The 16,920-nt window shown below is 38.1% G+C and overlaps 1 protein-coding gene across 2 annotated transcripts in view; it reads right to left on the bottom strand.

Annotated features, from left to right (window-relative positions):
• Positions 1 to 10,055: 10,055 nt before the first annotated feature.
• Nectin3 (nectin cell adhesion molecule 3) overlaps positions 10,056 to 16,920 on the bottom strand; it is a 134,598-nt gene continuing 127,733 nt past the window's right edge. For both annotated transcript variants that reach the window (XM_004835754.4, XM_087215147.1), the window contains 2 exons: positions 11,190 to 11,252; positions 10,056 to 10,374 (listed from right to left, as the gene is read on the bottom strand). In XM_004835754.4, the coding sequence (XP_004835811.1) occupies positions 10,198 to 10,374; positions 11,190 to 11,252 (240 nt within the window). In that variant the 3' untranslated portion in view covers positions 10,056 to 10,197. The remainder of the gene's footprint in view (positions 10,375 to 11,189; positions 11,253 to 16,920) is intronic.

The raw sequence follows: 16,920 nt of genomic DNA, 5'->3' as shown, positions 1-16,920 counted from the left end.
CCACAGGGATCAGCAAATGATGAGATCAAGGTGTTTTTGTGTTTTATTTAATTCAATCCAGCAAGTCAATTTATCAATGCTCTCTATTCATGTATTCTTTAAAATTTTCCACATCTATTTTTCACAGGCTTATACTTCCTCTATATTCTTCAACATGTAGAATGTATTTATAACACCTATTTTAATTTATTTGTTTACTAATTCTATGGTCAGAGGTTGGCTAGCTGGGGATAGAATATAGTGTGCAGTCTGTTTTTATGTGGTCCATGAGCTAAGAATGTCTTTACCTGTGTAAAGGTTGTAAACAGACATCAGCCACTGGGAAAATTCAAATAACAAACATAAGACACCACCTCATAGTTACTAGGATGAATATAATAAAAAGAAAATAACAAGTGTTGGTGAAAATGTGGAGAATTTGGAACCTTCATAAACTATTGGTGAGAATGGTACAGCAGCTTTGGAAAAACCGGTTTGGCACTTCCTGTAAAGGTTAAACCACAGAGTTGCCCTATGATCCAGTGTCAGAGACCAGAGGTGAACTGAGGCCTAATTGGCCTCCTCTGTGAGCACAGAGGAGAAAGGCTGCATTCAGGGGTGATTGCATTTTGCAGGTTCTAGGGAAAACTTAAGACAGCTGAGATTAAGTTGTTTACCAGAATATGTACTAGTGGATATTGGAAAGCAGATGAAGTTTGTGTTACTTTGATTGCTTGTACCCTTGTTTGGGTGAATAAAGGAAAGATGAACCAGACACTAGGTGCTCCTCTGTCTCCTAGAGGTACTAGCTCCCTGGCTGCCTGGGTGTTAAACTGACTCCGTGTCTCTTTGTCATTCACCCTCATCCTCCTTCTCCCCATCAGGGAAAACAAAGTAGTGGAAGGTCCAGGTCTTGGAACAAGGCTGGCTGAGTAGGTCAGCTCCAGGTGGCTTGGAACTCAGGCTAGGCTACAATCCAGCCAGTCTATTTCCAGGTATACATGCAAGGGAAAAAAACCATACAATGAAACAAATGTTCATAGCAGTATTTTTCATAATCATAATTATTTATAAAATGTGCAAGCAACCTAATGTCTACTGGCTGATATTCTTTGGTAATATGAAGATGTGATATGTACTGTAATACAGATGAACTTTGAAAATATTATCCAAGGGAATGAAGCCAGTTAGAAAAGGCCATGTATTGTATGATTCCATTTATATGACATATTCTGAACAGGCTAGTCCAAGAGACAGAAAGTAGAATGTTGGTTGCTAGGGACATATAACTCACCACATTTTAAAATCATTTTTATGTGACTGAAAACTACTTGTTAGGGATGTGCTAGAGAGTGGCTGCTAAATGTGCATGGTTTCTTTTAAGAGTGATTGTAATGGTTTGAACCTGAAATATCCCCCAAAAGTCTCATGCTCACAGTTGGGGCTTTTGTAAGGTGGTTGGATCATGGGGTGCTATACTCACCAGAGGATTCATTCACTAATGAATTCAGTAGCTAAGTGTACTGTTAAGTGGGGCCTTGTTGGAGATAAGGCCTGGAAGACTGTATTATTGTCCCTGGATTCCCCCCTTTCTCACTGTTTCTTGGCTTCCATGGGTTAGGCAGCTTTCCAGTGCCAATGCCCCTCTACCATGCCCATTTCTGCCTTGCAACCAAGCAACTATGGACTGAATCCTCCAAACTATGAGGTTAAATAAACCTCTCCTCCTTTAAATTGCAGATGTCGGGTGTTTTCTCTGTGATGGAAATGTGACTAATACAATGATGAAAATGTTTTAGAATTTATTGTGGTGATGGGCGTACAACTCAGCAAATATACGAAGAAAACACTAAATTTAATACCTTAAAAGTATAAATTTTTATGATAGCTCAATAAAATGTTGTTTTAAAAAATGTGGTTCCTAGACTTTGGGATTTCACAGACCAGTAGAGCACTGCTGAAATAAAATTCAGGAATTTACCACAGATACGTACTGTGATTGGTTGTTTGTTTTTGGTAATCAAGAGCATTTAATGGCCATTTAGTTATGATATAATTTCCTAAATGAAAGGGAATTTCTAAGGACTACAGATTAATCATGAAGGAAGAACCATTCTTTAATTGGAATGTAGGTTCATTTTAAAAAAGCATTATATAATTTTTATATGTTACTACAATGATATATAACACACCATGTTTTAAAAGCATTTTTATGCAGCTGAAAAGTAATTGTTAGTACTTTTAAAAATTTTTATAAAGGACTCAAATACAGAAATAGTTGACATAGAAGAAGTTCTGTAAACCTTGAATTTTATAGTCATGTAAATAGGTTATTACTTTTTATATGTATTTGAATAATTGATTCATTGATAATATAAATTTTAAAACCTTAGTTGATAAAACTTTATTCGAAATATGTAAAGAACTGTATAGTTCAAAACTGCAAAAATAAAATACAATTTATGGTAACTTAATAATAAAGACTACCTAAAAACATATTGCCAATCTACTATTTAAAATACATTCTCAAATTCAAAGCTAATCATTGTATTTCTGTATTTTGTAACATCTAAATCTTCTTTACTCAAGTACACTGTTATGCAAATGTTGCAGCTCTATCACTTAAAAATATAACGGGTCACTTCTGACAAGCAAAAATACATCATGTTGTTCATTTCTTATACATCAAAATAAAATAGTTCAAATGACTAGAAACTAATTTTCATTAATAAAAACCCTAAAAGTTAGTAAAACATTTCTCTTGAAAACAATGGACTACCATTCTGAATTGAGCTACAGGAGGACCTATTCCTGCCTGAAGCCTCTCCAGATTATCTCCTGTGTATTTATTTAGTCAGGACATTTGCAAAATGCTTTTCGCCAGGTATTAATCAGGACTCACAGTACTCAGGTGCTAGGAAATAGCCAGATTAACTTGAGTTTACACAAGGAGAACCATGACACAAGGGGAGATCTCACCAGGGACAGAGTGAGACCTAATTAGCTTTTGGCTTCTTATAGGAATGTTTCTTCTAGCAGAGGACACTAATTTGTTTAATGATAGGAGTAAAAATATTGGAATTTTTTGTGGGAGAATTAATTTTGGCCCCATAAACAGAAAGTTTAGAACACAGAAAAGGTAAGGATTTTAGTGTGAAAAGGGTTAAGAAGAGGAAAGTTAAAACCAGAATAAAGACTCTTCAGACAGAGATCACTTTTCAGAAGTAAAAATAGCAAAACAAGAATAGAAAAAATAGGTATATAGTTTCTCATTTTTAAACCAAGGGGCTTGTATAAAATTACTTTAAAAGAAGGATCTCTCTTGAACATAACCCTTAACATCTTATCCCTCCCCCATAAGCCCCTATGATATAGAGAGCACTAACCTATAGGAATACAACTGAGTAGTAAAGAAGTTAAGAGGTTAAGACCACATAAAGAGTGAATAGGCTGGAACAGATGTTATGTCTTAAAACACTGGCTTAGAAATAGAAACAGAAGGTAGAGGATAAACAGGAACTTTTATGGATGGACAAGTGGAATAATCCAGGGATCCAGTAGCAATACCAGCTACTTAACTTTTCTTTTTTTGACAAAGGGCTTGGAATTTCAAGTATACAATGAAACCAAAGATGACAAACACTCATCTGAGTATGAAATGCTCAGCTGAAAAGAATATATGAAATAAATTCTTCCAAGGTTATGTGGAAAAAACAAAGACATAAGTGAAGTACAGAGTGGACAAGAGTAGGCATTTAGTTCAAACTGCTGTTGTTTCTAATATATAACGAACGTTGGGGATCAATAAGACAAGAGAGAGGAATTTAATTTAGCCTGATCAATATGCTAGGGTAGATTAAAAAATAACTCATCATTATCAGAAAGTGTATTGGAAAACAAAACAAAGATGCCTGTTTACTTGGAAAATCATGTGCAACTCAGGGCTTCACAGATCCACTATGAGTTATTAAGAAAAATTAACCTCCAAAGGAGACACGTAAAACATTTCTTCATGGCTGTCAGACACATATGTCATAGGAACAGCCATAGTTCTAGTCAGTGTAGCAAATCTGATGTTCTGGATTCTCACGGAGGCTTCCCCTCAAGGTTGCCTCTAATTGACTTTCACCATTAAGTCCCATGCTATGGCAATAAATATAACCAGTGTAGGTCATAATACCAAGGATCCTGCCAAGCCACAGGAGACCTGATCATAGAAACTTTAAATGGTAGTGTTAGGGAAAAATCCACAAGAGGGCAATTGCCCACCTCCTTATATAAAGCAAAAGATGGAAATATCTGAGAAAGCTGCATTTGGATTATTGAGTGTTTGGGATGGCAACTGTAATTTAAAAGTAACTTTAAGTCCAAGAGTGTATTTCCTTGGATCCAACTGACATGTCTTCTATGTAACTCATGTGCATGCAACAACTGTGAGCAGCACAGCTATAGAATGGGAGGACTCAGAGGATAGTATCCTGCCTATTGCCAGTTCATGGAGTTGTTGCTTTCCCATACAGTTACATGATGCTGATACTCAGAACATCTGTTCTTCTGAAACTCAGGTATGTAACTCTAAACTTCTCAGCTAGAGAACAGGAATGTAACTAGTATTTTCTGATGTAGGGAGGTATGTCATTTGATATAGATCAAAGCCTTAGCTTCCAAACATTGGGATAATCTGATTGTGATCAATGGAATGGATTTATTCATAACAATGGATTTATTCATAACAGTGGACTGAAGAATGTTTTTTATTTGTCAGTAATAGTTTCGCTTCTCCCTGAGATTCATAGGGAACTTCTATAGCATGGTCCCAACTGATAATTTATGACAGAAAGATGTTTAGTGTCTTCTAAATTTTTAAAAATATTCTTTTAGTCTAGTCTACTCAGCAAGCTACAATTAAGCTGAAACTTAGAGCAGAACAATTAGTACAACAACTGACATACAGTAAGAATACACAAAATAGTTTACAAATTTAAGCTAGCAAGGTAAACTTTAAGATATTCTCTCTCTCTTCTACACACATACACACACCCAAAAAGAAAAAGCTGTCACTGGGGATTAATGCCAGAAAAATTCTACTCAGCAAGTTGCTGACTTTACCCAAGCATAAAAGTGGAAAAAACCTGAGAAGTTCTTAAAAATGTTACAGCTGTATAATTCTTTAAATTATTTTGACTTGTGTTAATCTATCTATATACATACACTAGGAGTGGTTGGTTAACATGTGAAGTACCCTATAAGGAATGCACCCTCCAAGAGCTGTAGCCTTTGAAAAACCCTGGTCACTTCAGAGACTGTTACCCTGAAACTATCTATAGCTCAATACCAGAAACTTTGTTAATAAGTGAATGTTTTCTGTGGTCAAATTAGTGATGTTAAAGGTATGTGGACTGGCTCTAATAGGGTAGGGCACCCCAGCCCTTGTATGAGCAAGCCCAGTGGACCTGGGATTCCTCTCATTCAGTGCAGAAGTCAAATACTCAATTGGTTGTCTGGTTGAATCTGCTTAAATATTATTGGACTCTTAGGTAGGATGGTGCTGCAATGTCTAGAAGGATAGGAAAGAGTTGGGATGTTTTCAAGCTTACAGGACCGGTTGGATGACTGTTCTGGTGCCTGCCTGCTTATATACATGCATGACTCAGTGCTTGGTCTAAGACCTGTGTTCAGTGCAGAATGTCACCTGGTGAGGGTAAGAGGAGAAGACATATACTCTCACATACCTTTATCTACTGATGGCTACTAAAACAACCTAATGGTTGTGAATGCTCAGATTCCATACATTTTAATAGGTGTCACAAGATTAGCTCAGTCATAAAATTAGTTTCTAGTTTTATAGGGATGCAAGTTCTTGGGTCTTCTATAAGGTCTGTAAATGACCTGTGATGAAGGAAGGGCTCAGCAGTGAAGCATAGGAACAAGAGCAGAACAGAGCAGAGCCACCGGTGGTGACCCTTACATGTCTACTTCACATCCTTCTGCTCTTCTCTTGGCTTTCTACCCAAGCCACCCTTTTTTCCAGCTGTCCACTTTACAAGTGTTATCACCTCTGGGAGTTCAGTAAAGGTGAGACAAACAGAGCAATGAGTGTTGTATTTCAGAGAGCTAAGCTGAGGAAGGGCTAGTAGAGCTGTTTCTGCCCACCGAAATTGAAGCAAGTGGGGAAGAGTGGTTTTGATTATTTAGGTGGTTGCTTTCATAACTATGGTTAATATAATGTAGGTGAATCTTCTGAAAATTTAGAGGTCAGACACAAAGTAAAAATGAGCATATGCATTTGCTTTCATTTTTAACACTTAAGGTTTTTTTTCCATATATCCTTTTATGTCTTTGCTTTAAAATAAAGGAAATCAAGACAATTCTATTTTCTAATATCAAAAGCAGATTTGAAACAAGAAACAACTGACCAGTGGTCAGCATGACTTTCACTGCATGTTGTGAGGGCTCCTGAAAATAGGACTAAACAGAAGTCTGGTCCTATTCAGTGAGATGATATGCTTAGTGTGCTTTCCCTAGAATCCTGTCCATACTATCCACTCAATAATGTGAACTATTACTAGTGGTAATTTGTAAAATGAGAGCAACCACCAGTTATAGCAACAACATATTTTCAAACTTAAAAGGCTGAGATTCAGATATGAAGCTTTCCATATGACACATGTTCATTATAATAAAAAGAGTATCTTGCCATCTGCACTCAGCTGTACTCAAATTAAGTCAAACTGCAATTTCCATGTTGCTGCCTGGTTCTCCCCCAGGGACACTACAGTACTCTAAATGCTGGCAAGGGCACTGAAAGTTTAGCTTTGACATGCAACATAAGAGAGTCAACTTGAAGAGAACTTACAATTTCTCATCTCTTATCACCTTGTTTAATTCTCACAATTCTGAGAGGCTGGCAGGGAAGGTATTATAATCTCTGCTTTATGGATGGTGACAACTGATACCCTAGACAGGTTAAGTGAATTGCCTAAGCTTCTATGGCTAGAAAGGGGCAAAGCCAGAAGTTGAACCTTTCTTTTGATTGCTGGCATAATGGTCTATCCTTTGCACCACAGGGAATAGGAAGCTTGAAAGCAGGCTCTATTGTACATGAAGAATAGTACCAGGAAACCAGCATAGTGCAGGGAAAGACTGAACAATCACAGACAAAATTGTGAATTTTATACTGCTATGAAGGATGACTTAGGAAGTCATTTTCAACAGAAGGATGAAGAAGCTGTCTTGTTCCTGAGTAAGGCCACAGAAAATAATGAGGGGACCAGTTCATTTAGTTTACAGCATATTTTTAATCACTGCTACTTGTATGTTATAGGGAAGCCTAGTACAGGTAAGAATTTCACATCATGTGCTCCTAGAGCCCAGACTTCTTTAAATTTGGAACATGTAAGAAAGCCAGGCAGAGGGCGAACCCTCATAGAAAATACATCACTACTATTTAAGATTCCTAACCCATTCCATCAGGTCAATTCTAGGTGGTGCAGACACTTCATGTCAGGGTGGTGTGCAGTCCTGGGGATGGACCGCATACAAAATAGGCAATAAAGCCTGTGTTTAAGGTGAGCATGCTTCCACTTTCCCTTGGAATCCAAGGCTGCAACCAAAAGCAGTACATGCTACAGGGATTTTTTTCTGTTGGGGTGTTTTAGTAAACCAGTTATGGAAAGAGTATCTAATATCAGCTGTGAATCATATAGCTCAGCCTAACTCATGGACCTATAAAAGTCTAACTTCAAAATTAAAACAGCATTGTCAAGTAGTCTACACTCCAGATTTAGAGGTCTACAGGCTAATTGTGGATGGCATTTTTTTGGTTCAGGGGATGGCTGATCAAATCCTTTTAAAGCTCCTCTTTATTTAGCAAGGTTTTTAGAGAGAACAGAGGGGAGACACCAGGACTAGCAAGTATAGAGTTATATGACCCATGCAAAGGGCCAATAGCTATAAAATCTACCAGTTTGTTCAAGAAATATCATAGCTGACAGGGAAAGACAATATCAAACTAGCTTGTTGCATGAGAAGAGTCTACATCCTAAAATTCCTTTTCTATAACTAAACCAAGAAATGTTAGCCGTAGACAGTAGATTCCTCACAGGGCTATCGGAAACAGGACAAAGGGCTTCTGAAATTCAGTGCTTCCAAATCCCTTTCTGTGGTGCAAATGAAGATATCTCTACTCTCCCTGTGTCCACTGTGCTTTTGTTAAGCTAATTCAACAACCTAATTCCCAGTAGTACACTCAAAACCATTCCCAGAATGTAGGACATTTTAAAGCTTTCTAGAGGCAAGGTACCACCATCTCCTTTCCATAACATCCAGAATTTATTTATGAGATACTTTGCTGTTAAGGAGGGCTCTGACCATAGTCATTTTATTAATGGAGAAATATTGCAAAGATTCCTATACCTTCAGTTACACTAACTCAGTGATGGCATTCTAAGTAATAAAGTTGATTATCTTTTCTACAAAGGGCAGTAAACTCTTACTCTGAGGTAGCTCAGGGATTCAGCAATGAGGGTCATTAGAATTTACTCTTTGATGCTCTACAGGCATTGCCTTTAAAATTGCTTATTACCTAGCCAAAGCATTGAGATGGAATTGAAACATCATTTTTCCCAGAAATCTTGGTCACCCAAGTTATGGAGGAGAGTGTATTACTATTGTAGAAAAACATGTAGAGTTTCTCTGACAAAGCATGGGAAGTAGAAAAAGAAAACAAACAAGATCTAAAGTCAGCATAACATGAATCATAAAGTGTCTTTGGCATCTCATTATAAATCTATGTTAATATTCTTTCCCCTGTAGCTTGGAAACATGTCCTATTCCATTTATTTCAGTGCTTATGCCATCTTTCTTAATACATAAGCTTGTGGTTTTTTAAAAAATCTGCAATACACCTCATCTTCCAGAATGCACAATAAAATTACGTGTTAAGATGTGAGGGGGAGTGACTTGACATTTGTGTGTGTACCTGGGATCCTTCCATCTCTGCTCACCCCACTGTAATTACTACTGTCAATTTCAGCAATGAAAGTTGACAAAAGGAGATGAGAACTCTCAAGGCAGACGTTTGCAGACATCAATGTGTTGTGGGATACTCTGATAGAAAAGTCACTGTATTACTTACTTTTTGGCATCTCTTCACTCTTGACCAAGTAAAGTAGGGAAGGAAAAACATAGGACATGTCAGTTTAGCATACATTGCATACTGAAATAGCTTTTAAATTTTTTTTTCAAATGTTCCACCTGGCTTTTAAGAGCAGGAGTTATTTCATGGCAATTTTCCAGTAGTCTTTTCTGAGGTAGATAAAACATGGAAGATAAGTAGTATGAAGAATGCAGAAGGGTGGCTAATGCTTGTGTAGACTGAGATTAATTTGAAAGAAATTTCAGAAGTGAAAACTGAGCTTGCACTAGAGGAGAGAGGGGCAGGGCTATACACCATTTAGGTGGGGCTTTTAGAACTTAATAGGTAGGATGCAGGTGAATCTGGAGGTAAACAACAGGGTTATGGGAACAATGGCAGAGCAAGAGCTGAACCTGGATTACCCACAGCTGGTTATGAGTGGGGAGGAAACAGGAAGGATGGTGGGTCCCTCGGGACCTTATATAATAATGTGAGAGTTGAAAGCAATGGGCAGTTTTGACAGTTTAAAATGTTTTTTGTGGTCGTTCTGGATGAAAAGCCAACTTTGTCTCTTTCCTTGAGCCTCTGTTTGCACACAGGTACTATAATTGTATTCTGCATGTTGGGGAAATCTAAATTCTGGCTAAACAACTAGTGAAATAGATTCAGAACTCATTTTTCTACGTTTGAGTTACAGAGGAACAGGCTGGCTGCCTGAGACCCAGTGAGGTTAACACTACCAGCTGGGGCCTTTCTTTCTGGAGAATCACTGCAGTCATCACAGGCAGATGCTGTACTTTCAAATGAACATTCCATCATAGGCCAAATGTTAGTAGTTAAACACCAGCATCACAGATACACACAAAACGACAGTCAAGTTCACAAACACAGCTGGTGGTGTTAAGAAACCCCTAATGAAGGAAAGAAATCTGCTATTAGCTCCAAGCCATTCATCAAGACTTTTAATACACTTAGATTGGGACTGTTATATGAGAGGGAGTAAAATAACTATTGGCCTCAGTTTTCTCTCCCCAATCTAAGACTAAACATTTGTTAGAACACCCATTGGAAAATGAAAAAAATCACACATAATGTTCTCGTGGGTTAATGTAGACTTTCTCAGGGTCGGTGCTTAGATGTTTGCCAGTGCTCAGGTCTTCATAGCACATCTGATTGTAAAGGGGGTACATCTGCTGAATTCCATCTTCTCCCACTGAGTTCTCATCTTCATAGTCAAATCTCCTGCTACTTAGTCCATTCTGAAAATTCAAACATTGCTTACATTAGCAGAGCAGCTGTTTGCATTTTTCAGCACTTTGGTAAAAACAGGCAAAAAATAGAATGCATTAAAGTTTGTGTCCCTGATTTATTACTCGACAAGGAATTGAATGGCAAGGTAAAGTTCAACAACTTGTCATTTTCCAGTCATTTATTGAGTAAGAATGGTGGTGGCTCCTAAATATAAAACTGCAACTAATGGGAACTGTGATCAATTTCAGGTTTTGGAATTTGGAGTTAGTATCAGCTAAGGTAAACTGGAGAAGAACAAGGCTGTGAACTTCAGAAATCTCTCAAGCAATGTCCAAGACTGAGCTGATTAGGTGAGATATACAAGGAATTGAGCAAACACAACAAAAGAAAACTCAAGATTCTGCACTGTGGAATTAATAAAGGAAAGCAAAATGAACTGGCATGTGTCCATTATATACCTGACAAAACAGAGTAAGAAATGCTGCCAAAATATTCTCTCATCTTGACCTTTTTGACTGGGTTGACTTTGGGCCACAGCTGACACACAGAATTAATTCCCCCTGACGCTCTGTATTATCTCTGGTATTGACACCCCCTGACTGCTTATTGGTTTCATAAAACTTGGTTACTTCTGAGATTTCTTAGACTTAATTCTTGGAATACTCCTAAGAGTAAGTAAGCTCAAGGACTTTACCAAATGATAGCACACTAAAATAGAAGTGAGTTATCTAAAATGAGCTTTTATGGACATCTAATCATATTTTAATAAACATGTTAGCCCACAGCTCCTCCTGAGCTGAAACAATGTGACCATGTTACTTACAGAGGGGAGAAGATTGCCGATATCTCTTTCTTTGAATTGAGTCTGCAGAGGCAAGTGTTCAGTCTGGTAGAAGATATAAAAAGACAAGCAGTTTAAACCATCAAGCACATAGTGAAACATAACAACTAACACCAGCAAGACTCCTGTTCTTAAAAGAACCAATCATATCGTGTTAAATGTCTACTGATTAAGCAAACTGATTTTCCACGGGCAGATGAAAGAAACAACTGCATATTTCTTCTCTCTCACCCCATGTCTGCCTGTTTGGCTGGCTGTCTTTCCCCCTCTCTTTCTCCATCCCTTTCTCCCTCCCTGTGTCTTTCCCCTTCTTGGTTCTAAATGTCTTTTACCAAAAAAAAACCCCCAAAACAAACAAAGAAACAACAACAACAACAACAAAAAACAATACAGCACGTCTGCTGCAGAAGCTCTCATGAAAAATTGTTTATATGTTGCGAGCTCAGCACAGACAGTCTTCCACCTTTTTTCATTGCAAAAGTCTGATATCTTGAATAAGGGAAGAGTGCTTTGGGGTGGCAATGAAGCTTTGTCTACCTGTGGACATTTATATGGTCATTCTTATCTTCCTGCTTGTTACTCTCTCATCCCCTGCCACCCCCCCCCCCAGATAATAAAGGGATTCACCACTTTCTAACCTCAGAAGAATCTTTCTCAACTTCCTTCTGCCTTTCAAACACACACTTTAAACACTTCAGATCTTGACTTCAAATATGATATCTTTTGGGAAGTCTTGCCAACACCCTCAGGCAGAGGCAGCTTTCATAGTGTCTTTTATCACAATTATTTCTTTACTTGTCTGCCTCACTAGACTGAGAGTTCTGTTTAGAACACTTATACATATTACTTCATTTAATCCTTATAAATAATTCTACAAAACTGGTATCTCTTATTTATAGATGACTAAATCTGAGGTTCAGAGGGGTTAAGTAACCTGTCTCTAACACAAAGTTGGTAAATTGGAGATTATGTTTCAAACATGGATTTGCTGATTCCAAATCCTTGCTTCTAGCTCAGTTCCTAGATAATAGGTGTTCAGTAAACATAATGCATGAATGCAAAGCTTGCCTGAGTGTCCCAGTGTGTGGGCACATCTGTCCATATGCTTTGTATTTCACTGTCTTTGCTCCTGCCCTCACTTTGGTCTGGAAGTTTTGCCCTTTAACCTCTGAGTTAAAATACTACCCATCCACCATGGCCTGAAAAAAGTCATCTTCTTACCAGAATGGCTCTCCACATTCTCTGCCAAAGTTATAATCTTTTACTCACAGTTGTCCTACTGCTCTTAGTGGTTCCTCTATTATAGTACACATCATGGTATGTCTTGTTTTACAGTCACTTGGGTCTATGGTTTTCAACTCCAGCAAATAGTAAGCCCTAGCTATTACTAAGACCTGAATGTTTGTGGCACCTAAATTTGTGTTGAGACCGAATCTTCAGAGTGAGGGCACTGGGAAATATGACTTTGGGGTGGGGGGTATGTCACAAGTGGAGGGCCCTCATAAATGGGATTCATTCCCTTGTAGGGGCTAAAGAGATCAGGAGTTCACCTTCTACCATGTAAGTTTCCAGAGAAAAATTGTCATCCCAAGAAGATACCCCACCAGACACTGAATCTGCAAGCTCCTTGATCTCTACATTCACAATGAGGAGAAATATAAGCTAACCAGTTTATAGTATTTTGCTATACCATCTCAAATGGACTAAGCCAGGTGCTATACCCATGTCCTGGCCTGGGGTTCTACAATTACAAGAAGTCGGAAGTTAATGAGTTGATTAGAATCTAAATTATCATCAATTCTTGATATCCCTATGTGACCATTATCCATATGACAAATTATATGACAATTTTCTTGTCCCTGCCATATTCAGGATGATTCTAGGGTACTTTTCACATGACTAGTTGTCCTCTTCAGCATCCTGGTGCCTGGGTCTCTCTTGGCACCCCTCTTTAGCAATGGCTCCCACCCTCCACCACAGCAGGGCCAAAGTACTGGTTCCAGAAAGTCCAGGGGCAGGATTGTGCACTCTGTCAGGATTTTGCACATCGGGCAGGTGCATAGAGGTCACATTCCGGCAAAGGCAAGCCTCCTACTCACCTCAGGCTAGGCACCTAAAATCACCATATTGACATTCTTAATTTTTTGGAGTGGGGGGTACCAGAGATCAAACTCAGGACTTGCCCTTTCAAGGCAGGTGTGGTACCACTGGGCTAAATCCCTAGCCTGACATTCTCAATTTTTGAACAAGGGGTCTTTGAATTTTCACTTTGGTCTAGGTCACACACAATATGTGACTGGTCTTAGTTCAAGAAAAATAGACTTGGAAGAAATACCTTAGATGAAAATTAGCATTTTCTTACATTTCTTTGCTGTTATAGATTGCCCTTGTAGTTGTTTCCTTTCTACTTTAATATAGATAATTAAGAAAAGATTCTGCATCACTCATAGCTGAGTTTAATTTGATAAGAGATGGAGAAGCTATTAAACTTCTCTGTAGAGAGGGTGAATATGGGTTTTTTTATGCCACTGGAGCTAATCCATTGTATCTAAAGCAGTTTCTGGATGCCTTTAACAAAGATCTCTTATTTACAAACTCACTTCTCCCAATTCATGTCTTTTATATTGCAACAATGAAACCTAAACTATTTGTGTTGATTTTTAGAAGATCAAGTCAGTAAAGGCCATCATAATCACTAAACTTTTATGAGCACAAAGGAACCTCTGACAAAGACAGGCCACATCTGTTCACTGTTTTCTTCTGTATTCCCAAAGTCTAATAGTCTAACTTAATTTCCAACTCTGACATTTTTGTAGAAGGGAAAAACAATTTAAATGATGATATTCTAAGCAACTTTCAGCTTCCAAAAAATATATATAGAATGTACCAAGTGGAGGGCAACAAAAGATTTCTGATGGTTGTTTCCAGTCCTTATTTAATGGTCCAATCATGTAGGCAAGATAAAGGAAATTGGAATGGCAATCTTTTTAAAAAATGTTTTTTGAGATAGGGTCTCACTGATAGTTCAGGCTGGCTTTGGACTCACTATGTAGCCCAGGCTGGCCTCGAACTTGTGGTGATCTTCCTGCCTCAGTTCCCAAGTGCTGGGATTACAAGTGTGCACCACTATATCTGGCTGGAACAGCAGTCTTGAACAACCTCTGATGGCAATGATAAAAGCTGTCCACATGTAGCCCTTGCTTATCCCTCCCAATCAGTGGCAGTGTGAGTGTACAGCAGTGGTATGGTCAGCCCTGAAAGAGAGCTGTACTCTAGGAATGCAGAGATTGTGGCCTCAAGAGTTCAAGGAAAGATGTGGCTGGAAGATGTGCTGTTCCACGTTTACTCTGTAAAATACCAAATCCTAAATTTAACATGACTAAAAAATGATTTATCATTCATCTCTTCCTGAACTCTTGGTCATCATCAGTGAAACATGGTAACAATCTTTAAGTCCTTGGTAGCCATGATGCAGGGCCATGAGTAGTAATATAACCTGTATTAAATTAATTATATTAGGGAACTGCATGGGTTACCCAAATTTATTTTGTTTGAATACAGATGTCAATGAGCCTTAGGCTTTATGAATAACAATGGGACTGCTATCTTTTTCTCATGGTTGGAGGAAAGAAAGGAAGGAAAGAAAAGGGAAGGAAGAAGAGCAGAGAGAGAAGAGAGAAAGGGAGGAAGGAAGGAGGGAAGGAGGGAGGGAAGGAAGGAAGAAGAGCAGAGAGAGAAGAGAGCAAGGAAGGAAGGAAGGAGGGAAGGAGGGAAGGAAGGAAGGAAGGAAGGAAGGAAGGAAGGAAAAATAGCAATATATTCAGGCATGGTGGTGTAATGCTTGTAAGCTTAGCACTCTGGGAGGCTAAGGCAGGAGGATTGCAAGATTGAGTGTGGGCAATTTAGCAACTTAGCAAGACCCTGTCAAGGAAATGAAGGAAGAGGAGGAGGAAGAAGGAGAAAAAAGGAGGAGAAAGAAGAAGAAAGAAGAGGAGGAAGAGGAGGAAAGAGGAGGAGGAGAAAGGGGAGGAGGAAGAGGACTTGTTAGAATAGCCAGAAGTGGTACTTTGACAATAAAGGACAAGAGAGTTTTTATACCTACAATCTTTCTGTACACTAACTGGACCATAAGTGAGCAGGTAAACTCCCTTTATCTCCTCTTTTAAATCTTCATCATTAAATCACTACACCTCACAGTAGCCTGTACATTTTCTAATGTTAAAATGAAATGTTGAAATTTATTAGCTTTTCTTTCTAATTAATAAACGTAAGTTTTTAGTACTGTTTTAGGTTCATAGAAAAGCTGAGCAGAAAATATGAAGAGTTTTACCTGCCATCCCTATCCTCTCCAACGCACACAAGACACTTCCTACCCCCTCCTCACCATCACCACCTGGCATCACAGGGTTGCATTTGTTACAGATGAGCCTTTCCATAAAGCATTATCACCGGAAATTCAGTTTACATTGCAGTTTGCTCCTGATGTTGCAACCTGTATCAGGTTTAACAAATGTATAATTACATGGATCCACCACTGCAGAATCATAGAAGTTTTCATAAGGTGAAATAGGAAGAAAAGTTCCAAAGGGAAAGGACAAGTGGGAAGGGTAGGGGAAAGGAAAGAAGGGAAAGGGATAAATATTAGAAATGGAAACAAAGTCTTTGTAAATAGGGAGGGGTGAAGGGGTTGAAGGGAGGGGAGGGGAATGGGAAAAAAATAAGAACCAAGATATAATATATATGTGTGTGTGTGTGTGTGTGTGTGTGTATAAAGGTACAAATTCCCAATGATGAATGTCAGCATATTGTATACCAAAATGTATCAATAAAATAAATGAATAAAAAACAAAAAAATCAAAACAAAAAACCCAGTGTACCACCTATTTCAGATCATCGCCAACCCTGGGAAACCACTGTTTTACTCTCTCCATAGTTTTGCCTTTGCCAAAATATAACTTACTTACTTTGAGTCATTCAGTTGGTAGCCTTTTCACATTGGCTTCATTCATTTAGTAACACATATTTAAATGTACCACTTTTCATGGCTTGACAGTCCATCTCTTGTCTGGATATATAACAGTTTATTTATCCATCTACCTCCTGAAGCTCATCTTGGCTGCGTCCAATGTTTAGCAATTATAAATAAAAGAGCTACAAACATGTGTGTGCAAATTTTATGTGGACATAGGTTTTCAATTAATTTTCAAAAATATCAAAGAGTATGACTGCTGAATTGTACAATGAGGGTAGTCTTAATTTTGTAAGAAACTGCGACATATTCTTCCTGAGTATACCATTTCCATTTCCATCAGCAATGAACAAGATCTTTTACTCCATATAGATGCTTTTAAGAAATTAGTAACAACAGTCTTTCAAATGTCTTAGTCATACATAATACCTTACATGTTTGGTCCTTAATATATATTTGCTGAATAAAGTTAATATTTTAATAGCTGGACACATGGTATATATTCTATTCTATTATTCTTGTATCTTTTTTTTTTTTTTTTTTTTTTTTTGGTACAGGGGATTGAACTTGGGACCTTATGCTTGCAAGGCAGGTGGCAGCACCACTGAGCTAAATCTCCGGCCCTGATCTTGTATCTTGTCTTAGAAAACCTTAGGCTATTTAGAATTTGTAATAAATACTTCAGTTTCCTTACTAACATGTACTACATTGCTGTAATTCCTACTGAACTACAATTCATACTCA

This window comes from Heterocephalus glaber, unplaced genomic scaffold (assembly GCF_053883595.1).
Source record: "Heterocephalus glaber isolate CG9 unplaced genomic scaffold, H.glaber_assembly_v1.0 deba00000122, whole genome shotgun sequence".
In the NCBI taxonomy this organism is placed as follows: domain Eukaryota; kingdom Metazoa; phylum Chordata; class Mammalia; order Rodentia; family Bathyergidae; genus Heterocephalus; species Heterocephalus glaber.
The sequence above is the reverse complement of the archived record's forward strand: the minus strand, read 5'-3'. Positions and strand labels throughout refer to the sequence as shown.